At 56.1% G+C, this 23,040-nt stretch overlaps 1 protein-coding gene across 1 annotated transcript in view; it reads right to left on the bottom strand.

The window, feature by feature from the left end:
- Positions 1 to 4,257: 4,257 nt before the first annotated feature.
- The window catches only part of NOX5 (NADPH oxidase 5), a 52,796-nt gene continuing 34,013 nt past the window's right edge, over positions 4,258 to 23,040 (bottom strand). The window contains exons 4-21 of the mRNA XM_075506631.1: positions 14,329 to 14,459; positions 13,645 to 13,795; positions 12,575 to 12,785; positions 11,629 to 11,863; positions 11,045 to 11,198; positions 9,842 to 10,017; positions 9,302 to 9,484; positions 8,431 to 8,563; positions 7,751 to 7,932; positions 7,539 to 7,672; positions 6,969 to 7,348; positions 6,748 to 6,872; positions 6,318 to 6,479; positions 5,890 to 6,014; positions 5,379 to 5,463; positions 5,101 to 5,200; positions 4,778 to 4,944; positions 4,258 to 4,482 (exon numbers count right to left, since the gene is read on the bottom strand). Of these exons, the coding sequence (XP_075362746.1) occupies positions 4,351 to 4,482; positions 4,778 to 4,944; positions 5,101 to 5,200; positions 5,379 to 5,463; positions 5,890 to 6,014; positions 6,318 to 6,479; positions 6,748 to 6,872; positions 6,969 to 7,348; positions 7,539 to 7,672; positions 7,751 to 7,932; positions 8,431 to 8,563; positions 9,302 to 9,484; positions 9,842 to 10,017; positions 11,045 to 11,198; positions 11,629 to 11,863; positions 12,575 to 12,785; positions 13,645 to 13,795; positions 14,329 to 14,448 (2,955 nt within the window). The 5' untranslated portion in view covers positions 14,449 to 14,459 and the 3' untranslated portion in view covers positions 4,258 to 4,350. The remainder of the gene's footprint in view (positions 4,483 to 4,777; positions 4,945 to 5,100; positions 5,201 to 5,378; positions 5,464 to 5,889; positions 6,015 to 6,317; positions 6,480 to 6,747; positions 6,873 to 6,968; positions 7,349 to 7,538; positions 7,673 to 7,750; positions 7,933 to 8,430; positions 8,564 to 9,301; positions 9,485 to 9,841; positions 10,018 to 11,044; positions 11,199 to 11,628; positions 11,864 to 12,574; positions 12,786 to 13,644; positions 13,796 to 14,328; positions 14,460 to 23,040) is intronic.

The raw sequence follows: 23,040 nt of genomic DNA, 5'->3' as shown, positions 1-23,040 counted from the left end.
CCCTGCTGCCTCTTCTCGGCATCTTTGAAGCATCCGCTGCTGCAAGATGAATGCAATTATATCTTAATAAAATTTTAATACAGGGAATTATGCACTTTGCATCCAACCAACAATTAGCTGTTGCTATGCTACAGCCGGAGTGTAATCACAATAATGAAGCCAGCCAAGGGAAGGCATTAATCAGGAGGTGTATCATTAGCCAACCTCACCCCCTGCCTCCCCAGCTCCTGATTCGGAGCCTCCTGTTGCTTTAACATGAAAAACAACCCCAAAACAAAGCGGACCCCGGGTTCAGAGGGAGAGCAGCCCCTCTCTGGGCACCGGTTCCCATCCCAGATGTGGCTTGGTTTGGCCAAGGAGCCGAAGCTGCCTGTACCCCACTGCTCCAGCTCCGTGCCCGCTCCAGGGCCGAACCCCTGTGAGCAGCAGCAATCCCCCTCCCCAACTTTCACATCTTTTAAGCATTTATTCCTCGGATCCAAAGGAAACATCCGACAAACCGGAGATGTGGGGGGAAAAATGGCAGCTGATGGAGCTTCTGCGGATGGAAGGGGAAGAAATTCATTAATTTTTCATCGCCATGGCTGGGACGTGAGCAGCTCATTATTCATCATGTCAGCGGTGACCTTGATGCTGCCTCCATCCCCCCTTGGAGAGCGTTTCCCCACCATCTGCTGAGCATCAGCCTGCCCTCCTGCCCACCAGCGATGGAAAACAACCCTGGGGTGGGAGCGAGCGCGGGCAGGCCGGTACCACTGCAGGCAGGAGCAGGCAGGAGCAGGCAGCTGAAAGCCTGCAAGATACTTGCATGCTCCAGGGCAGCAAAACTCCCTCCTGCAATGTGCCGGGGGGGGTGTGCGGCGTGCCTGCACGTTGCAAGCCCCGAAACAGGAGGAGCAACCAAATTCCTCCCGATGAACCATATGCACGACTGCAAAAGGCCGGCGGCGCGCGTGCTGGCGGGCAGCCTGCCAGCAGCAGAGCGGACACGCTATACGTCTCGGTGTCCCCAAACACCGACGCTTTCCTCTAAAGGGAAAATAAAAATCAAAGCCCACCCGGCTTGCAAGACCTTCACGCCCTTCGAAAGCACGGCTGCATGCTTGCCATCAGGGTGGCATCCCTGTTTCTCGGGTGTTTTGCATGATTTCTCCCCAAAAATCCTTCTGCTTTGGGCACCCTGGTGCCACGATGCTCAAAAAGAGCTAAATTTGCTTTATTTTCTTTGGAGATGCTGCAGGCCTCGGAGCGCTTCGGCACCCTGCGATTCAGTGGGGATGGGGAATGAATATGATTATCAGCAGACGCATAATGATTCATTTTGTTTATAATTGCTTCGAAACGTAGGGAGAGCGGGGAGATGTAATTAACTCTTCTTTATGATTGAGATGAGTGTGTTTTCCTCGGCCACGTGACGCTGCCATATACAGCCACAATTTTTTTTTCCTGGCATCTTTGGCAATGTGAAAGCATAGATGTAGGCACATGAATGGAGTCAGTCCGGGAGCGTAGCTGAAAGATATCCCTAAAATACCGTAACTCCGTGTGCAGGGGGGTATTTATTTCCCTGCACGCCCCAGGAGGCTGCAGCTGTCCTGATCTTCCCTTGGACGTGGCGAGCGGGATCTCACCTCACCCCCTGATTGAAACAGCCCCCTTAATTACGGCGCGGGGGGCTGCCATTGCGGCAATGCTGCTAAACGGGCGCCCTGGTCCGTGCCCCAGAAGATCAGCCCATGGGTTCGGGGTCACGTCCAGGCTCCCTTTCGCTTGCAAAGACCCTGAGCAGGTTTGGTTTCCTTGGCCGAAGCTTGGAAGGGACACGGAGCTGCGATGGGGAGCGCAGAGCTGAGGAGACCGGAGGTGAAGCTGGAGAAGACGTTGTCAGAGGGATGGGGGGGGATGAAGAGGGAAGGGGAGCCCCTCTCCCACGCCGACACCGCCGGAGGAGCTCGGTTCAGTGAGCTGCCCTACACTTCCATCCTGCCGCTAACTGAGGAGGCAAGGAGCCCGCATTAGCCAGGGTTAAGAAAAATCGACACTTGGCTTTGGGATCTTCACCTCGTGCTGCACGTTCACGGGGCGCCGAGAGCTCTCTGCTGTCTCTCCATCCATCACGCGTCAGCCCTGGGTGTAACCCAGAGGGGATCGTTACCCAACCCGTCTGTCGTGCTGCCTGGGGCAGATTCAGCCGCAGAGTTTATGTCATGGCCCCACGTCAAATGATTTCTCCTCTCTGGCTCCAGCTTTCACCGTATCGCTGGAGCCGATGGCGCAGCCCAGCTCCTCGCTGCCTCCCACATCAGCTACCGATTTAGGCTAGCTGATAAGCTCGGTGGTCCCTGTGCTGGCATCCCAGCGGGCCCGGGACGAGGCCGGTGGAGCGGACTGACAGCATGGCACAGGGGGTCCCGGCTGTGACCCCAGCCAACCTGCCACCCCCGTTACCTCGTGCAGGAGGCCTACGGCAGGGTCTCGCTGCCGTTGCAAGAAAAGCAAGAAAAACAAGAGCGGGAAGGTGCGTGTCCCAGCGTTGGGGGATTTCTGCCTCGCTCAGGCCGTGCCTGCAAAAGGCGGCAGGGGGGCAGCTCCCGGCACTGTTGCTGGCACTGGGGACAAGGGACTTCAGCCCCCGCTGCCGCCCGGGGCTCCATCCTGGGCTTCCCGCTGGATTGACACCTTCCCGCGGCTGCCGTGGCTAGGGCAAGGCTTCTCTGGGGACACACACCAAGCGCTCCCAGGCAAACGCACCGGCAAAACAAGGAGCGTCGGATGCAGTGACCCAGGGTGGGGGCGGATGCTCTGGAAGGCAGCGGGGCTCAGGCATCAAATCCCGGCCAAAACGGCCCCAGCAAGGAGCAGGAAGGGCAGCGAAGTTGTGGATGGGGCGAGTGCCGAGGGGCAGGGCAAGGGACCGCACCGGCTCTGCAGCCCAGGGCGCGCTGGCGGCCGCCCCAGCTGCGCTTGCAGGCCGGGCTGGGCTCTCGCGCCCCTCCAGCACCCACGCCACGGCACCCGTCCTGCACAGCATGGTGGCCCAGGGACCGCGAGGCGCAGGGTGCCGCACGCGTCCCTCCGCCGCGGGCTCCCACCGCGCCGAGGGGCGCGATCCTGCCCCACGGCACGGCTGGGTGCTCAGAGCCTTCCCAGGGCGCAGGTCCCTCGGGACCCGCGTTGCCGTGCCCGGGATGCACGGGCTCTGCGGGATGGCCGGGAGCACACCGTGTCCGGCTCTGGGTTAAACTTTGCTTTCCCCATGGGCGCCTTTGCCATCAGATGAGTGTCTCATCTACGTTAATCTTTCCTTTTCCTTTTTTTTTTTTTTTTACGCAGCGTATTGCACAGGCGGGCCGTAAAAGGCCGTATAAATCAGCCAGGGAAGGCAGCTTCACACCACCGTTTATTTTGAACAGCGATGGGTCCCCACGGGCCACCGCTGCTGCCGGCCACGCGCGGGGGCATCCCCGCACCCTGGGGTCCAGCATTTTGGAAGTGGCCCCGTCCCACCAGCCATCCCCAGGCGGGGGGCTGCGCCGGGCCCCCTCGGCACGGCCGAAATAGCTGTTTTCCTGATGCAAAAAGAAGCAAAACCCTTTCTGCACTGCAAACCAGGGCTGGGAAGGGATGGATGGGAGAGGGCCGCCAAATTATTTGTCTTTGCAGAAAAATGTTCGGTGCGCTCCGGAAAGGAGCAGCTGGGGCTGCAGTGCCCTCCTGTGGGCACCGCTCCGCTCCGGGACCTGCGGGACCCCGACCCGGCACCCCGGAGCCCTGCGAGGTGCTGCGGGACACCCATCTCCTCCCTCCCAGAGGGCTCCAGGACCCTGTCCGCTCCATCCCAAAGCCTGCGAGGCGATGGAGGGCACTCATCCTCTCCGTCCCCAAAGGGCTCCATCCCCAAGCCCTGCGAGGGGATGCAGGACCCCATCCCCAAGCCCTGCGAGGGGACGCAGGACCCCATCCTCTCCATCCCCAAGCCCTGCGAGGGGACGCAGGACCCCATCCCCTCCATCCCCAAGCCCTGCAAAGTGGTGCTTCAGGACCCTGTCCTGATCCCCCCCATCCCAAAGTGCTCTGGGACGCTGGTCCCTTCCCCCTCAAAACCACTGCACGGATGCTCCAGGACACCCCGAATGGCTCCAAGACCCCGTACCCTCCACCCCAAAGCCCCATGGCCCAGCTCAGCCCCTTCCTCTCCCTGTCCCGTGCTCGCCATGCATCCCACCCTCCCCAGCTCTGACCGAGCAGCAGCCAGAAGCCAACATGGGTGCTGCAGCAGGATCTGGCCACCCGAGCCCATCACCGTGCATTAGGGCTGGCAGGGGCAGGCAGGGAGGCAAGGGCTGGCGGTTAGAAGTTTTCTTTGAAGAAGCGGAAGCCGAAGTGTTCGCAGTGAGCCCTGATGACTTTGGCAAGCGCTGGCGAGCCACAGAAGAAGACCTGGACTTTCCCTCTCTTCTCCTCCGCCACCTTCCCAAACACCTAGGGCACCGGCAAAAGGAGACGAGGAGGTGGCACAGACCGCTCCCGCCCCAGGGATGGCCGGATCCCTGCCTGCTTTGGCAGCTGCTGCCCGGCACAGCTCAGCCTCCCCGAGCCCCCGCGGCACTCGCTGTCCCATGGGAGAGAGAGGCTTCCCCAGGTCTGGATATCCCAGTGCATCCTCCCGCTCCGAAACGGGGCTCTGCCATGGTGTCCCCTGCAAACAGGGGGTTCGGGGGACATGGCTCCCCTCCCATGAGCATGATTTTGGCAGCGGGGCAGGGCCAGCCCTCACCTTGTTCCAGTCGGGGCGGCCGGGCTGGGTCCTGGTCCGCAGCCCCGTGATCGAGTCCCTCTGCTCCTTGGCGGCCAGCAGGTCCAGGGCCATCTGCAGCCCGATGGCCTTCATGTCGTTCTTGCCGAGGGCCGATGTCATGTACATGTGCATCTCCAAAAACCGCCCTGGGCGTGCAAGGGGAGCCCGGCTGCGGACAGGGGGTCCAGCCCCGCACAGTGCTCCCTCGGTCGGGTTGGGCTGTCCCGGGGGTGATGCCGAGCATGGGGGTGCCCAGCCCCGGGTCAGCGGGCAGCACTGGCCGGCCCCTGCCTCCCGCTCACCTCCCGGCTCCTGCTCAGCCTGCTCCATTTCCAGCTTCGTTAGCAGGCTGATGAACCACTCGAAGTGCTTCTGGTCCCGGTTTATCCAGATGAAGTCAACCTGGAAGGACACAGCAGCCTCTGCTTCGGAGCTGGCAGGCAGCACGGGGACCAAATCCAGCCACCCACCTCCCCAGACCTTCTGGACCGGGAAGGGATGCTTATGGGCTCTCCACCCCCGTCCTGCCCCCGTCCCCAGGGTAAACCTCGGTCCCGCATCCCCCTCCGCCTGCTCCTACCTTCCTGAGCGTCATCTCCTCGTCCCGCAGGTCCTCGCACCACGAGTAGTGGCAGCTGGGGCAGCTCTGCTTTCGCCGGCGGTACCTGCACGGGCAGACGCAGCCCTGCCTGCCCCTGCCTGCCCCTGCCTGCCCCACCGCCCACAGCCCTCCGCCCCCAGCAGACCTTTGCAGGGAGACCCCGAGCACCCGTTCCTCGCAGCTCTGGTGCATGCCCACGGGCAACCTCCTGCCAGCGGGTTTCCTGCAGCAGAAATCCCCAGGGGGAAGCCTGACACTGAGGGAGGACCCAGCTATGGGTCTCGTGGCCGTGTGTCATGAGTCCCAAGGTTAGAACTGAGGAGGAACCGTGACGGGTGCTGCCCCATGGTGCTCATCCCGCAGGAAGAAGTGCCAGAGGATGGGTCTAGCATGGCATACATCACGTCTCGGGCCTCCCAAAACCACGTCAGAGCTCGTTTTGGGGGTCTGCTGGCGTGACCGCAGCCTGAGCTGCTGCTACGGCACCAACCTGTACATGATGCTCTGCAAAATGGAGGCGAAGGGGGTGATGCCGATGCCCGCGCCGATGAGCACGGCGTGCTCCGAGGTGAAGATCCTCCGTGTCGGGGTCCCGTAGGGGCCGTCGATGTAGCACTAGGGGAGACGAGAAACGGGGAGAGATCCAGCAGCCCGTGGGTGCTAAAACAGCTCTTAGGCTGGGGATAGGAGGAGGGTTAGTGCGCAAGCATTGGGGGCTTACGGAGCCCAGGCACTATTTAGGGTCTCTTATGGGAGCAGAGGCAGCGAACGGGGCCAGGCAGGAGCACGAAGCCCCAGGCGGGACCACCCGTGCACAGGGACACGTGTGGGGTGGCCAGGCACACGCGTGGGTCCCCCTGAGGATGCCGAGCACAGCCCTGCTCACCGGAGCCGGGGAAGGACCGAGGTATCCCTCACCTTGATGCTGCAGAGCCGATGGGTCTCTCCCAGCCCGGTGGAGACCTGCAAGGTAAAGAGAGCAGTGACCACCTCCTCCTCCCCACCCCTAACCCCTCCGTGATGGCTGACGCTAAACCCGCTTCTTCCCTGGGTTTGCTTTTTGGGTGGCTTTTTTCCCAGCTGGGTTTACCCGGGCTGCACACGCGCTTCCAGCCACGTCCCCTGAGCCAAGCTCAGCGCAGTGCCCGCGCTTCTGGCGGGACATCCCACCGACATCCAGCGCCAGGAACCTGGCACCTGATGATGTTATCCAGATCGTAATCAGTTGGAGTATTGATTAAAAAGGCAATTATCCAAACCCCCGCACAAGTTGGGGGGGTGAATAAGAGGTTTCCAAGGACCACGATGGCCCGGGCGGTGGGAGCAGGCGGGGGGAACCTCTGCTCACCAGGGGACAGATAAGAGCAAAAGAGGGAGAGGGAGAGAAACTCATTAAAAATGATGCATGTAAATACGTTATCTGCAAGGACTGCTCCTCCAGCCCAGACAGAATCAATATCCTGAGAGCTTTTCCTGTTGGGGGATAAAAGCCGCTAACGGTGGCTCTCAGCGTCCTGGCATCGCCATAATTTACATCCAAGAAATTTCTCTTAAAAAGAGGTTTTTAACGAGCTTTGGCCCATGTGGAAGCCATGCTTCCCCTCCTTTCTCCAGGCTGGTCCTCCAGCCGCTGCTGTGTTGGGGAGAGCAGAGCCCCCCCTCCCGCCCCGCAGGCACCAGGGGCTCTGCCCCTGCCCCCCGGGGAGCGCGGGGGTCTCGGTGGCGCTGGGCGAGGGTGGGAGATGGGGCTCACCCCCCCCGCCGGCGGGTCCTCCTCTCCTGGGGCAGCAGCGCCGGTGGCTTTGTACAACGTCAGCCGAACGGCTCCGTCCCCGCCGGTGGCCACGGACCCCCGCTCTGAGCCAGCCCGGCTGCAGAGACCCTCCTGGAAGGCAAAGGCCAAGGCTTCGCTGGCTGTGATGCTCGCGGGCATCCGACGCCCCGTCCGTCGGGGTCACTCGGTCCCGGCAGAGGGGCGGGACACGAAATCCTCCAAGGCTGCACAAGCACCTTGCAGGGGACACGCACCACGAGCGATACCCCCAGCACCCAGCCCGGTGCTGCAGGGGCGGCTGAAAAGCGGGGTGACCCCGGGGGGAGCCGCTCAGCAGAGAGCATCCAGCCCGGACCCGTCCTCACTTCTTTGCTTTTTTGGAGCTGGCCAGGGACAGAGCGTCCGGCAGAGCCCTCCGCACGTGCCAGACGAGGACGTCGGCTTGAGAAACCCATGGGGACTCTGGGGGGTCCTCAGCTTGGCGAAGGCGTCGCCCTTCCTGCTCGGGGGGTGCAATGGGGAGTCCTCACCCCCTCCTTGCAAACGGCTGCCAACCAGCAGCATTTTAAGGTCTAACCTCTGCGTTTGCTGAAAGCTGAGCCCCATCGGCACCGACCTGCGCCCAGCACCGGCATCTCTTCTCCCTCAGGCTCCTGCTGAGCGGCGTCGGCCGCGGGCTGGGCGATTCGGGCTGCTGGAAGTATTCGTACAGCTTGTTGGTCCACTGGCCCAGCGACCTGATGTGCAGCCAGAGGGTCTCTGCGGGATGAAGCGGAGCAGTGGGTGGGCATCCTACACAAGGAACTGCCCTGCAGCCCCAGCACCGTGGGCTGAGTACCGCACAGCTCCGGCCCCAGCCACCCGGCAGCAACCCCCACCAACGTCCTTCATTTCAGTCCCCGGGCTTGCAGCAGGGGACTGGGTTTGCTCTAACAGCTGGGTGAAGCCCAAATCCCAAACCTTGCGCACCCGTGGAGCCGGGCAGGGCATTCGGGTGCCATCAGTCCCCCACGCCTTGCTTGAAAGAACCCGAGCACGTGTTTTTACATAGCACTTATGTGCAGGCAGCGATGGAGGCAGGGGAGCTGAGGCACGCATGAACGCAGGCTGCCCTGCTCCGTGGGCACGGACACCTTCTTGCATGACCCTCAGAGGGGATCCAGCCACCCTGACGGGGCTTGTGTGATGTAAAACATCATCCCGCTGATGCAAAACGACATCCTGGTGATGCCAAACGAGCAAAGGATCGGCAATCACCTTGCTGCTCGGGAGCACTGCTGATGGTGAAGGGGTGCCACTCGTAGGCGGCGATGGCCGGGATGTTCAGGTAGATGTAGTCTCCGGGCTTGTAGTGGAAAAATTGCGGTCTCTCGATCACAAGGTGAGTCACCTGGAGGAAAGGGAGGAGGAGAGAAGCCGGGAGCATCCAGCGGGCACATCACGCCGGTTGGTCTCTGCCGGGGTGGTCTCCTGCAGCCCACGAGCACCCGGGTTTGTGCCTCCCGTTTTAAAAAGCAGCCAGGATGAGACGGACTTACAGCTTCCGCCTCAGAAAGGGGTTTGTTCTCCTATTCACTGCCCAGCTTCGCCATCAAACCAAAATCTGAGTTAGGGCTGGCCTCAAACAACAATTTTGTTTGAAGAAACTAAGACTTAAAGCAGTTTTCATTTTGTCTTTTGTTGTTCTTTTTGTTTAGGGGTTTTTACTTGAAAAATAGGCAAAATTCTAAATTTAAAAAAAATTGCTTGAAAACAAAAAAACTGCTTTCACCTTTTGCTGCAAACATTCACCAACGCCGCCCGAAGCAACCCAAACCCACATCTTTTCCATATAAACTATTCATTGTGCCCTGTCCCTCCCGCGCGTGGCCGGGGGAGCATCCCCCTTCCCGCTCGCTGTGCAAACACGTGGGGGCCGTCACCCCCATCCACGTCCCACTGTCCCTCCTCTTCTCCTGCGTCAAATAACCAGCGCGGTCACTTGCAAAGTCCTTTTCCCCGAACTGCAAAACCCTTTGCAGATATTAAGGTATTTCTGTGCACCGTAGCACCTTTATTCTGGCTCTCAGAAGAGGAGAGCATCAGGAGGGAGGTGGGAAGGGGCACGGAGAGCCCCGCGGGCGCAGACCTTGGAGGGGAGCAGGTTGACCTCCACGATGCGCAGCCCCCCGGCACGCCGCCAAGCCAAGCCAAGCACCTTCTCCAGCGCGAAGAGGCAACCGGGAACCGCAAACCACTTCCAGAAGTTGGGGCCGTGGAGGATGAGGAGGGTCCAGACAGAGATGTAGGAGAGGTGGGTCCAGTAGAAGACCTGCGGGCAGGGAGCACAGGGGAAGCTGAGCATGAACCCAAAGCGGTAGAGCCAAACGGTGCTTCGTGGCGAGGCAGTGCCGGGGCATCCCAGTGCACCCCAGCAGGCAAAGGCAGCCCGAATGATGAAGAAAAGTGTGGAAACCCCAAAACTGCAAATCTGAGGAGGGCACGGGTGTCCAAGGGAGGTATCGGGGGGCACCGCACCAGCTCAAGAGCTCTCCCCCACCCATGGGGCAGCACCTGGATGGGCACCCACCCACCGGACCCTCGCCCCACTTCCCCCGCTCCCTGAGACAGAGCAGCTTTGGGCACCGTTGGGGTTTTCCAGGTGGCACGGGGCCGTGGCGGGACCCACCTCGAAGTGGCCGCTCCGTCGGACGCAGGGGCTGGAGAAGGCGAGCATGGCGGCCAGCAGCCCCTGGAGCGCCAGCCCCGTCTGCGAGGCCGTGCCGCCCAGGCCCCCCACGCCGGGCCGTGCCGACAAGAGGTACTCGGCGAGGGCATGGCGCCCGTCCTGCCGTGCCAGCCTGCCTGGGCACACGCACGGTTGGGACGGGGCGTGGGGCACCCGCAGCACCCACCCTCTGCGCACCCAGGTTTCTGCTGCACCCACCGAACTGTTGCCAACTGGGTTTTTTTTTTTTAGCGAAGAAGCACCCGAGTGCTTTGCTCGGCTATTTTGAGAAATGCAACATTTCTCCTTTCCAGAGCCCCTTCTCGGGCTCAGCGTGGTTGCAAGGGGGACATTTCGCACGAGGGTGGGTAGAGCAAGCAGACGCGCTCCCCCGCTGTGCTGCCTGTGCCCCAGGGCGCAGCCCTGGCACCCCACCATGGGGTGAGGGGGGCCGTGGGGTGCAGGGCTGTGGGGTGCAGGGCTGTGGGGTGCAGACTCCACTCGGGAGCTGCGTGGGGAGAGCAGGAGCCCTTCGCTGCCCGGCTGGGAAGCCACTAGAGGGGGATAAGAGACAGCGCACAGACTGTGCGGCACCGCACGCACCCCCGGCTGCCTGCACCCTGCCTGCACCCTGCCTGCGGCCTCGCAGCCCCCCTGGGCATGTGCACCCCCTCCCCAGGCCTTGTACCCCGCTCCCTGGGACATGTCCACCCCCCAGAACATGTGTGTCCCCTCCATGGAGCATGTGCATCCTCCCCCCGGCCACATGCATCCCGCTCCCTGGGACATCTGCATCCCTCCAGGACATGTGCATCCCCTCCCTGGGACATCTGCATCCTTCCAGGGCATGTGCATCCCCCCTGGGACATGTCCATCCCCTCTTGGGACATCTGCATCCCCCTGGGACATGTGCCTCCTGCCCCGGGATATGTGCATCCCTCCAGGACATGTGCATCCCCCCGGGACATGAGCATCCCCCCTTGGGGCTCAGTCCAGGCCCCTGGAGCTTTTCATCAGTGCATCAGTGTGGGTGATGCCCCCTGCACCGAGGGGCATTTTCCACTTTAGCAGAGGGACTGGAAGGGGGGAACCCACCGCAGGGTTGACGGGGCGATAAACCCATTGCAGCCGAAGGGCCTCCCCTGCCCGGGAGCTGCTACTTACTGAAGTTGGCGATGTGGGCGCCCGTGTGAACGGCTGCCAGCGCCAGCACCACGTACCCCACGAGCTGGTGGAAAAGAACGTGCTGGTCCAGCGGCAAAACCTTGGCGACGGGGGTAGCTCGCAGCCAGGTCAGGCACCTCCGCAGCATCAGCACCTCGGGGAGAGGGAGAAGGGCAGTCGGAGATGCTGGGGGCAATCGGAGATGCCAGGGGGCAGTCGGGGATGTTGGGGGGCTCAGCCAGGGGCTGGACCCCTGGGGCTCCAGAGCCAGCTCCCTGCTAATACAGGGTGTCAGCCTGGAGAGCACCCAGAGGGCAGAAATCAAGGACCCATCTGCAGGGTGCCGTGAGTGCCCTTGTTCCAAAGAGCTCACAACCTCGCTAACCCGTTATTTATATCTAGTTATTTAGAGGAGACAGCCTGGTCCCACAACTGCAAAAGTCCACAGGCTCCAGTTACTGCCCTCCAAAGAGCCCCTGGCACAGGGATAAGGTCCCAGGGTAAATGTGACTGTAAATAGCCCAGGTAACCCTCACCCCGCGCACCCCGTGAGCTCAGCACCCCTCCTGGGACCCGGCACTCACTGCGAGGAAGGCACAGTTGAAGTTCAGGCACTGCCCGCAGCCCCGGGCCACCACCACCCACCCGCCGAGGCCGGCGTGCCGCAGGGCGGCCAGGGCGAAGAGCAGGAGGTTGAGGCCGGCGTAGCCCCCCAGGAAGGCGAGCTTGCTGCGGTGGTTGTGCCAGTACGCCCGGGTCAGGTAGCGTGGCCGGCGGCTTCTCTCCGTGGGCGGTGGGGGCTTCAGCCAGCTCGCTGCACTGGGAGCAAAGGCATCGGATTGATCCTTGCCCGGAGAAAGAGGGGAGCTGGGGCAGCCCTGCACACAGGCTGGTACCCAGCCCTGCACCTAGCGTGGCATCGTCCCTGCACCCATCCCAGCACCATCCCTGCACCCAGCCCTGCATCCGAGCCCTGCACCCAGCGTGGCATCATCCCTGCACCCATCCCAGCACCATCCCTGCACCCAGCCCTGGATGCGAGCCCGCCCTGCACCCAGTGTGGCATCATCCCTGCACCCAGCCCTGGATCTGAGCCCTGCACCCAGCGTGGCATCATCCCTGCACCCATCTCAGCATCATCCCTGCACCCAGCCCTGGATCCGAGCCCTGCACCCAGCGTGGCATCATCCCTGCACCTATCCCAGCACTATCTCTGCACCCATCCCTGCACCCATCCCAACACCATCCTTGCTCCCATCCTAGCACCTATCCCTGCATCCAAGACCAGCACCCAGCTTGGCACCATCCCTGCACCCAGCCCTGGATCCGAGCCCTCCACCCGTCTTGGCACCACAAGGCGCTTGAGTTGCTCCCAGTGCTGGCCCAAGCACCTCATGGTCTGGGCACCCCACGAGAGCCTTAATGAGGGCATAAATCCCATGCTTGTTCCTCCACGCAGGAGGAAACACATGCTCACAAGGGAACCCCCAGCCCCGCGGGACTGCCGGAAGGACCCACCGACGCAGCTACCTGATGGTCAGGTTCTCCATGACCTCTGGGAAACCCTCCAGCTCCTCCCTGAGCTCCTCGAAGGTGATGGAGCCACTGCGGTCCTTGTCGGCAGCCTCGAAGAGTGCCAGGGTGAGGTCTCCCAGCCGCTCCTCAGGCAGGGCTATCGCGCTCTCCCGTAGGCACCAGCGCAGCACCACGCGCAGCTCGTCCGCGTCGATGGAGCCGCTGCCTGCGCGGGGCGAGCGGGCACCGCGGCGGGTCAGAGCAAGGACCCCGATACGTCGTAGTGCCCTGACAACCCCATGGTTTTACCTTCGCCTTGCACCTTTAATGCAGACATCGCCTCCCTTCCTTGCACACAGGCTCTTTGGGAGGAAACCATGCCCAGCCAGAGCAGGACCATGCTCATAAATCAGCAAACTCGTGGATTTAAAAAAAAAGGTGACCTAATCCGCAGTTTACCTGCAGCAGCCGCGTTGCTGTTTGGCTGGCAGAGCTCAGCGCTAGCAAAGCCATGCAGACCTGGCAGCCAGGCATGAGAGCAAACCAGACAGGCAAGAGGCTCAGCTCTCAGTTCTTCGGCCAGCATTTTATGCCCAAGCAGGTCAGAGCAGGAAAAGCAGCTGAAGAAGAGCTTTGCTTTTGTTATTTCCAGCTTTCCCAGCCAATGGAGGAAGAAGAGAGCGGGTTGGGATTCACAAACATCAATGGGATCGAGAGCGGGTATTTGAGCGGAGCGGAGACTGCTCCTCTCCGCGGCCGAGGGCGAAAGCGCTTCGTGGGAAATCCTGACGTGTGGCCGGTTTATTTGCGGGCTTTCAGATGGATTTTTGACGCTTTCATCACGGGATGAAGGCAGTGGCGTTACGCCAGATAGACGCTTACCTTTAATGAAGATCCAGCAGTGAAGACCCACCTACCCTGTTACCCAGCCGGGCTTAACCTAAGAGGGGACGTGACACCAGCACTGATGCCAAGCGGCGATGCCCGCACTCGGATGCTCAGAGGAGAGCCGTGCTGCCTTGCAAATCGCAACTTTGTTCAAAAAAAAAAAAAAAAAAAAATTAATCTATTTTTTATCATCTTACCGTCCACGTCGTAAACTTGGAAGAGGAATCTCAGCTTGTCCGTCTCATTCCCGTGTACGAGCAGGCTCAGGGCTTTCAGCAGCTCCTCCAAACTAATGGTCCCGCTCCCGTCCGAGTCGAACAGCGCGAAGAACCTCTCGGCAAAGAAGGACTGCGGGGAGGGGGACAAACGCTCTCACACGGTGGTGGGATGCTCTCCACCGGCCAAATCCTGATGCTACCAACAAAGTTGTCACCGCCAGCAATGGGAGCTGCCCGGCAAAAGCTGAAAGTCATGGGGATGGCCCGAAAATAGGAGGGAGGAACGAAGGCTGCTTTTTTGCAGGGGTGTATTGGCACCGCAGCCGGAGGGGGCTGCCCGGGGGAGGGAGGGAGCCCTGGGGACACGGGACGGGGTGGCAGGCAGCTGGGAGAGAATATTTGCTGGGAATAGCCAAGCATGTTCAAAGATAGACTGTTGATACCCAATCAATTTTGCATTGCAGATGGTTAATCCGTGTTTTCCACTCCTGCTTGCTGCAGAGTACCGCTAGGTTTCTCTCTCCTTCTCATGCGACATCAAACAATTCTATTTTTAAGCTTAATTTTCTCTATGTACAATAAGAGACCACAGCTCGGTGTCGGGCTGCCAGTGCTGCCTGGAGGAAGGGGCCCCCCAGCCCGTCCCCTCATGGCACCACTCACCTCCTTCACTTGGAGAGCCGTTTTGAACTCTTCCAAGTTGATTTCTTTGTCCTCCCCGGCGATGCTCCCGAACTGCTTCGTCACCCACCGCAGCCACTCGGCATCCTCAGCTGTGCTCATGGTGCAGAACCCTGCAGGAGGGCGCAGAGAAAGAAAGGCAGCAGCCCCTAGTAACCCCCTGCAGCCTTCAAAAATCTACTTTTTTACTGTTCCTGCCTTGCTTTCACCACCCACAGACTCCCTGCAGCCTCGTGCTGCAGAGCAAAGGGGCGGCTGCTCTCTGCCCGGCTCGCCGGGGCGGGATGGGGCATCCCCGACCGCTGGCCCTGAACTGGGTCCCGCAGCAGCCGCCCTGGGATGAGCCAGGACTCGGGCAGCCACGATGGCTGTGGCGATGATACGTGTCTGAGGAGCGTGCGGGTGCTGCATCACATGCAACCCCAAATTTCCGTGTACGGAAGAAACCAGCTGCTGAGTCCTATCTCATAGAATCATAGAATGGTTGGGTTGGAAGGGACCTTTACAGGTCAGAGAGTCCAACCCCCCTGCAAGAGCAGGGACATCTTCAACCAGATCAGGTTGCTCACAGCCCCGTCCAACCTGACCTGGAATGTTTCCAGGGATGGAGCATCCACAGCTTCTCTGGGCAACCTGTTCCAGTGCCTCCCCACCCTCATCGTAAAAAATTTCTTTCTTAAATCCAGTCTAAGTCTGCCCTCCCTTAGTTTAAAACCATTGCTCCTTGTCCTGTCACAACAGGCCTTGCTATTTGTACCTGCCACGCTCCTGATCACCACCGCGAAGGTGCTGGAGGTGATATTAGTACTAATCAGGGGTAACTCCTTCCTTCTGGAGCTTTCCTCCCAAGGCAAGGCAAAAGATGCAGCTGTTTGAGCCACCCCGTTGCCCGCACGCCCCGTGAGAGACTCTCGGTTGCTTTTAGGGACCTGAATTACCAAGCACCAACACACAAGATGATAAGAGCTACGGCATTTGCAGAGAGAGGAGTCGGGCTGCCCCTGCGAAGCACCTGGCACCTCCCTGGTCTTGCTTTGCCCTCGTGGGAGCAGACATCCCCGCAGGGGCTATGCAGATGATGGCCAAAAGGGAGAAATAACCACCTCCCAAAAAAAATCCGTAGCTGCCTGTGCTGCACGAGCCCCATGGCCACCGTGACGTGCGAGCCACCGTGGGAGCAGAGCATCTTGGGGGGGGTCAGTCCACGGCCCGGCTTCGTGCACCCACTCCCCTCGCGGAGACAGAGCTCACGGCTCAGCCCCAAAGGGGCTGCGGAGGAAGGAAGGTTTCCTGCTTCGCTCCCTGGCAGTCCTGCGCAGCCTCCTGCTCTTTCATCCCCTGCTCTGAAGCCTCTGTAGCTCGTCCGTCAGGTTAACCAGGTACAGCGGGTGCAGGTCCCCGGGCTGCCCGGGTCCCTCTAATCACCCGAGCGCGAGCAGCGTCGCGCAGCCCGACGTGTTTCACAGCAGGTACTCAGCGAGGCTGAACTTCTTGTTGGACCCACACCTTAGTCCTAGGAGTTTCCTACCTTTTGAGAGCTCAGTTTTACAGACTGAACCCTTCCCAGACCCTTTCAGCTCCCAGCGACAGGGAGGTGCCGCTCCTCTGGCGCGCTGGGACCAAAGCAGGGTGGCAGCAGCAAGATGCTCTGGGGCTTCTCTTTGCAAACAAAACCAGAGCAGGGAGATGGGAAACTTTGCTCCCCGCAGGCACTCAGCCCCCTCTCCCCTTCCCTCTCCTCTCCTGGCTGCTCCTCGGCCCCGTCCCCTTCGGTCCCTGCCTTCTCGCCTCCCTGTCCCCTTCCACATCTCCTTCTCCAGACCTCCGCATCTTCAAATCCCCCATGCTTCTGTCAGATCTGTCAGCAGCTTGCCAACAGAGTCCAAAATTACTGCAGGCTCTCGTTATCTTGGGAAACCAAGAGAAAATCAACACAGAGCTGCTGCGATCAACGAGCCTTTTTACAACTCTAAACCAGCCTGTGCCGCATTGCCCCAACCCCGTTCTGTTCGCCCTTCTCAAATGGCTCCTGTGGGACATAAACCGGGGGTCTCAGCAGAAGGACACGGGAGAATAGGCAGTGACAGAGCAAGTTTGGGCAATACAGCCGAAAACAAGGCACAAACTTCTGCTCCCATACAGGGAGGTCACGCCCGAGCCCTCTCCTGCTTCACACCGGTTTTAATTTATCGTCTCTCCTCTTACAATCACACTCAGTTTTGTCACCAGGTCTGTAGCTGCAGCCCGGTTCTTCTGTTGCCGCATGATATTTAAAACGTAGCTGATCACAGCTGTTGCATGTTATTCTTTTAATTTCCTTTATTTTACATTTCTTGCGCCATTAAGCAGTCTAACCTTGGGAAGAGCGTGCCCTGCCAAATCCAATAAAGAGCTCGTATTCACCCTGTGCTTCAATCCTTATTTACTGGCCATCAGGAACACATGGGGAAGTGTCTTTTTCATACTGCAACCTTTATTCCTTTTTGAACAAATCCTACTTGTACGGCACTAAACTGTGACTAAATTGGGGAGGAGGTTGCCATGGGAATGTCAGAACCAGAAACCAGGTAGTAAACCATTTCTGCTTTACTACTCCGGCTGATGTCACGGCTGCTCCAGGCAGTAAACAAGCAGGGGAAGCAGGGAGACGTTTCGTACGCTAAGCGGCAGAGTTTCACTTCATCGCCGGAGCCGAGGTGGCCGATCCCAGCTGGAAAACTCCCTTGGTCCACCTACTTACTTGTTTATCGGAAAGTTTGCTGAGCTTTGTACAAAAATCCCCCTCCGGCTCCACGGGAACGGCAGACAGGGCTCAGGTCTCCGACGGAGACGTTGCCCAGGGACCAAGGCTTGTGCTGCACACAGACCTGATGTCAGGAGCATCCCCAGCCTCACCGCTCCTACCTCACCGTCCAGGTGTCCCAGCGATGGATGCCCCAACGTATCGGACTGCAAAGAACAGGGAGAAACATGGAGAAGCCAGCAGAGCCCGACCAAATGTATAGGACAGCCCTATGCACTGCCCCGCAGTCAGCACCTTTCCCTCCAGACTCGGTGTCACGATGGAAAGTATCAGGAAACACAAAATACATCACACAAAAAGCACCTCTCCTTGGGTCACGACTGAGTCGTTCCTCACATAAGGGCTTATTTCCCTAACCACGAGAAGGCTTGAATTGGGAATGATGCTGAAACAGTATTACAGTAAGCAGATTTTAAGAAAGTACACAAAAATAGATATAACTATTTTAACCCAGCTAAGAGCTGAGAAATAGGTGCTGGAGACGCTGCGTGCTACCGAGCTTCACTGCAAAGTAAAACCGTTTCAAGGGGGTTATTCTCCCTGTTTCCCAGCGCAGCAGTATTTCTTCCCCACTGTGTGTATTTGACATGAAGTTGCAGCTTTCCCCACTGGGATCCAGCAGAAACCAAGCACAAATTCTGACCTCAGCTAAAACTGCCAATTCACAATCCAGATAAATTCCCTTTAAAACTGTGGCAATCCAAGGCCGTGAAACCATTTACTAGGGAAAGGGGAGAGTAAAATATAAATCATCTTCAAGTATGTGCTGGATCCTACAGACACAAGCCCCCCTTTATACTCAAGAGTATTTCCACTATACAAACATACTGTAGATATCTAAAATAAAAAAGACCTTAAATTTGCTAATATGACTTAGTAAATTGTGGTCAGGCTGCTACAAAAAGAACATAATATATTATATTCAGACATTTGACATTGCATGGAGTGGGATACCAGATTATTTACTCCCCTCGGAGCTGGCAGATGTACCAGTGCAAGTCTGTTTTATTTCAGTTCTTGTCTTAAATTCCTCATATAAGTTTATGAAAATAAGCCTGACGAGTCAATCTCTCAAGAAAAGCACTTCTGTTTTCTCTGCCTGCAGAGATTCCCCTCTCAGGCTTTCAAAGATGACCACAAACCCAGAATTTTTGCACTGCGCTGGAATGTATGAAGGTAACCCAAGCCACGCAAGGACTGAAGACAAGGACCCAGTTCTATGAAAACCTAGAGCGGAGCCCAATGCAGGCTGTTTCCATTTAAATCACTAATTAAAACTACTTTCTAGAGTCAAATTATACATCTGTAAAACTTTACAAGATGGTGCCTCAACTGCCTGTCGCTCCAAGACCAAAATCGAATGTACAAACACCTTCGATGTCCTTAGAATCAGCAAAACACTCGAGGATGAGAAGTAGATAATAACCCAGCAGCAAAGAGCGAGGCTCACGCCTGCTTAAACGAAGAGGCTGTAATTAATACAGAAGAGGTACATCCCTGTAATACCGCTGAGCAATAATTTAGGCAAGAAGCAACTCTGAAATGTGTACCTGCCTTCCTGAGTCACTTCTTCAAAGGCAATATCCCTACTAATGGAGCTTGAAAATGGAGACGTCCGTAGACGTCGGACGATAAACCTCGTGTTTGGTGGAAGGTTGTAAAGACAGCATCCCATTGCGGGGAGGAGGGAAGACAGGGATGGGAGCGGAATGAAGCCCCCGTAATCCAAGGGGAAATGGTCAGTGACCTGCTGCACCACTTAGACCCACACAAGTCTATGGGGCCTGATGAGATCCACCCAAGGGCACTGAGGGAGCTGGCAGCAGTGCTCACCGAGCCGCTTTCAATCCTTTATCAGGAGTGCTGGCTAATCAGGGAGGTCCCAGCTGACTGGAGATTAGCAAATGCGACGCCCATCTACAAGAAGGGCCGGAAGGAGGACCCGGGGAACTACAGGCCTGTCAGCCTGACCCCAGTGCCGGGGAAGGTAACAGAGCAGATCACCTTGAGTGCCATCACGCAGCACGTACGGGACAACCAGGCGATCAGGCCCAGCCAGCATGGGTTCAGGAAAGGCAGGTCCTGCTTGACCAACCTGATCTCCTTCTATGACAAGGTGACCCGCCTAGTGGAGGAGGGGAAGGCTGTGGATGTTGTCTATCTAGACTTCAGTAAAGCCTTTGACACGGTTTCCCACAGCATTCTCCTGGAGAAACTGGCTGCTCATGGCTTGGACGGGTGTACCCTTCGCTGGGTAAAGAACTGGCTGGACGGCCGGGCCCAAAGAGTGGTGGTGAATGGAGTTTACTCCAGTTGGTGGCCAGTCACAAGCGGTGTTCCCCAGGGGTCTGTTGGGGCCAGTCCTGTTTAATATCTTTATCAATGATCTGGATGAAGGGATCGAGTGCACCCTCAGTAAGTTTGCAGATGACACCAAGTTGTGCGGGAGTGTTGATCTGCTTGAGGGGAGGAAGGCTCTGCACAGGGACCTGGACAGGCTGGATCCATGGGCCAAGGTCAATTGTATGAGGTTCAACAAGGCCAAGTGCAAGGTCCTGCACCTGGGCCACCAGCAACCCCATGCAACGCTACAGGCTTGGGGAAGAGTGGCTGGAAAGCTGCCTGGCAGAGAAGGACCTGGGGGTGTTGGAAGGTGTTCCTTCCTCTAGGAAGAAAGTCACCCTGCCTGGACCTTTGTGTATCCTGAAGACAATCAGGCCATGAGCCATGATTTTAAGTTATTTTTCATCGCTTCTTGCATTTACTAGCAACTTAGGTTTTGATACATTTTGATTTTTATAGCTCTCTTCCTCCAAACCCAGTTTTCATGACCTGATGGATTAAGCACAGTAGCGGACAGTGAGAGCAGAGCTGGCATTTCTTGCAGTGCCATCCTAACGTCAGTGGTATTTGACATTTTTCTGAAAGCTTCAACACCTGGAGTCACGTCATGATGTCTGCAACTCTTGACTTACGATCTCTTTTGATCGAGAGCAACTGGGTTCCCTGTCTTCACAATATGAAGTTTTAAGGCCCCAAACCAGCAGCTAGCTAAAAAGGGGCCAACTTTTATTATTTGTCAGGAATCTCGATTTCTAAGCTAGCCCAGTTTTTACAGGATCTGGCTTGTGATTTCAGGGTGTTTGATGTCGGTAATTCTGGGCGAATTCCCCTGTTGTGTTTTGAAGGCATTTTGCCGTAAGTGTTCCCGAACAGGCGGAGAGGGAGGGAACCCACGCGGAGGAGCTGCGGTGTTGAGGACTAGTGAAAAACATCATCTTCTGAAAACACCCTGAAGTACCGCGAGCTTAATACGACGGGCACTCGCTTGATTACAGCGTTAACCAAACCTCAGTTTGGCGGCAACTTTTGAAAGGAGAATGGAGATAAGACAAGAGATCAGTGTATTCACTCGGTGCTGAATTTCAGGTAAAGACAGTTAAAAGAGAAATATGTACCGACACGGGAGAAAGAAAATGTTTACAAATGAAAGAATTAGATTTGAGAAATGAATATCCTTTAAATGGAGAGTAATTTTTAGATTTTTTTTTTTTTAAATACTATCCAAAAATTTCTGAGGAAATAAAATCTAAGTAATTGTTCACCAGTACAATTTAGTGTTTCTCTCACGTTAAAAATAAGCACAAAAGCATCACGATTTAAGTGCTGTGCTCCATTTCTTTTCTTAGAACTAAGTTAAACATACTTTATCACTTCATAATTCCACAAACTGTAATCTACAATACTTTAAATACTCAAACTAAGCACAATTAATATAAAATTATAACTGGCTAATATGTATCACTCTAAAGAACCCTCCTCAAAATATCTTATTTCCTTTTTTTAAAAAAAAAAAAATCAAGTTAATTTTGTATTTACCAGCTATCAGATTATTTGCATTAAGGCAAGAAGTGATGTATTAACAAATTATGCACCTTACATCTACAAATACTTAAGACTGCTCAGATTTTACACAAATGTTTCTACAAAGCAGAAAACTTAAAGATGTTTAAATTATATTAAAAGTGACAAAAACCTCGTTCTTTGAAGAATAGTCTACTATAACATACTCAATACTTAAACTCACCTTAAATCAGAGATTTGATAGAGCTTTCATTCTTGTTTATTCAAAGATCCAGGGCTCTTAGGTTAGCTGTGGATTCCAATCGAGATGATTTTACCTTAAATGACTGTACCACACAGATGCGTACCCTTTTAAAGGTTTAAGCTAAGTCGGCCCTGGTAAAGCTTTTCATGTCCAATAAAAAAAGGATTTCAACTGAACCATTAAGGAGCATCTGGTTGTGACATTTCCATAATTACCTAGTTATTTCAGAACGACTTTGAAAGTGGCTTATGGGTCCCTGCCTAAGTACTCTGAAAAACAGAAGAGAGAGAGCATGTGGCTCCTCAAATGCCCGTAATCAGGTTATCCACAGAAACGATCACGGGACATCAGCTGAGCAAAGGGGAACTGCTCGGCTGAGCCGCGAGCTCTGCGTCCGAGTGGTGATGGAGAAACCTCTACACACGAGCTCTCCTACGAGACACTCTGAATACAGCCGGGCATGCAGTAGACCACAGTTCATTCATGTTCACAATAGTACTGTATTTTATAAGTACGAAGGAGGTATAAGTCAATTTGTATCTCATAATTTTTAACCCCACAGTCAGACATGCTTCAAGGGGCTCTGACTACGAGCACCCCACCGACCACCTGAGTGCAAGCAATCCATGGAGTTGAGGGCTGGATCACGGGAGACACCAAGCTCCCAAACCTCCATCCAGCACGCTTGAAAGCACCGGCAGGTTTTGGTGAATTGGGGTATTTTGAAGCATCAAGCTACTGAAAAATAGACAAAGTGTTTTGAAACCAGAAAAAACCATGATCTACAGACCGGGGAGGAAGGGCACTCAGCACCCACCGCTCAAGACATCATGAGGCAGTTCCACAAGGATCCTGCTGCAGCCACAGGGATACTGCTGGGTCACGCGCTGGATGCGACAACGCCATTCACAGACTTAGCAAACCGGACAATAATCTCATGTTTTGTACGCATTTCAAGCTCCCGTAGAGAAAATAACACACCACCGCTCATCTCGTGCACATGTCAGTGACATTTGCTAACATGGTGGAGGTTGTTTCCATTTTGCATCCAAACTCTGCAACTCAGAAGTGATTCTTTCCTCAGGTCTTGCAGAAAGACTTACAAACAATTTATTACTGCCAACAGGCACGAGTCCCAGTGCGTTATGTCCACAAACTTCTGCTGTAAGAAAGTGGTACTCCAACATACTAAGGGTGCTGTGGGTTTTTTTTAAATATCTCTCTTTACCAAAACACACATATATTAGCCTATGTTGATACAAGCATGTGAAAAGAAGGCATCTGTTCTGAAAGCATTAGACTCTCAAATCCTGCCCTGAAGATTGCAGACTCTCTAAGACTCTTAATCTTTCTCAATACTGCCTTGATAATTAAAAAAGTCATCATTCACATGAAGCAGAAAGATCCACTTTCCGTGACCTCACCGTTACACTGCCAACGATACCTATTGAGACAGCTACCTAGAGCTGGGGAGAGTATTTTCAAAGCCAGAGAGTTTAAAAAACGCAGTCAGAACTGATTACTTGCACAAACCCCTGTGGTTCAGAGCGCTGTATTCACTATTCATTATTTTCCTGCCTCACAGTTCCAGTGACCCACTGAAGGAACATGAATTATTAACTTCAAAACAAGCAACATCAATAGTAATAAATGAAAAATCAAAGCTGTCAACAATTTATAAATAAACTGCATACTGAAAATTCACTTGTTTCTAAGTAAAAACTTATGCCACTACTCCACACAATCAAAAAGTCCATTTGTTTATGTAGAGTTCTACGTGGAA

The sequence above is a fragment of the Mycteria americana genome, chromosome 6 (genome assembly GCF_035582795.1).
Source record: "Mycteria americana isolate JAX WOST 10 ecotype Jacksonville Zoo and Gardens chromosome 6, USCA_MyAme_1.0, whole genome shotgun sequence".
In the NCBI taxonomy this organism is placed as follows: domain Eukaryota; kingdom Metazoa; phylum Chordata; class Aves; order Ciconiiformes; family Ciconiidae; genus Mycteria; species Mycteria americana.
The sequence above is the reverse complement of the archived record's forward strand: the minus strand, read 5'-3'. Positions and strand labels throughout refer to the sequence as shown.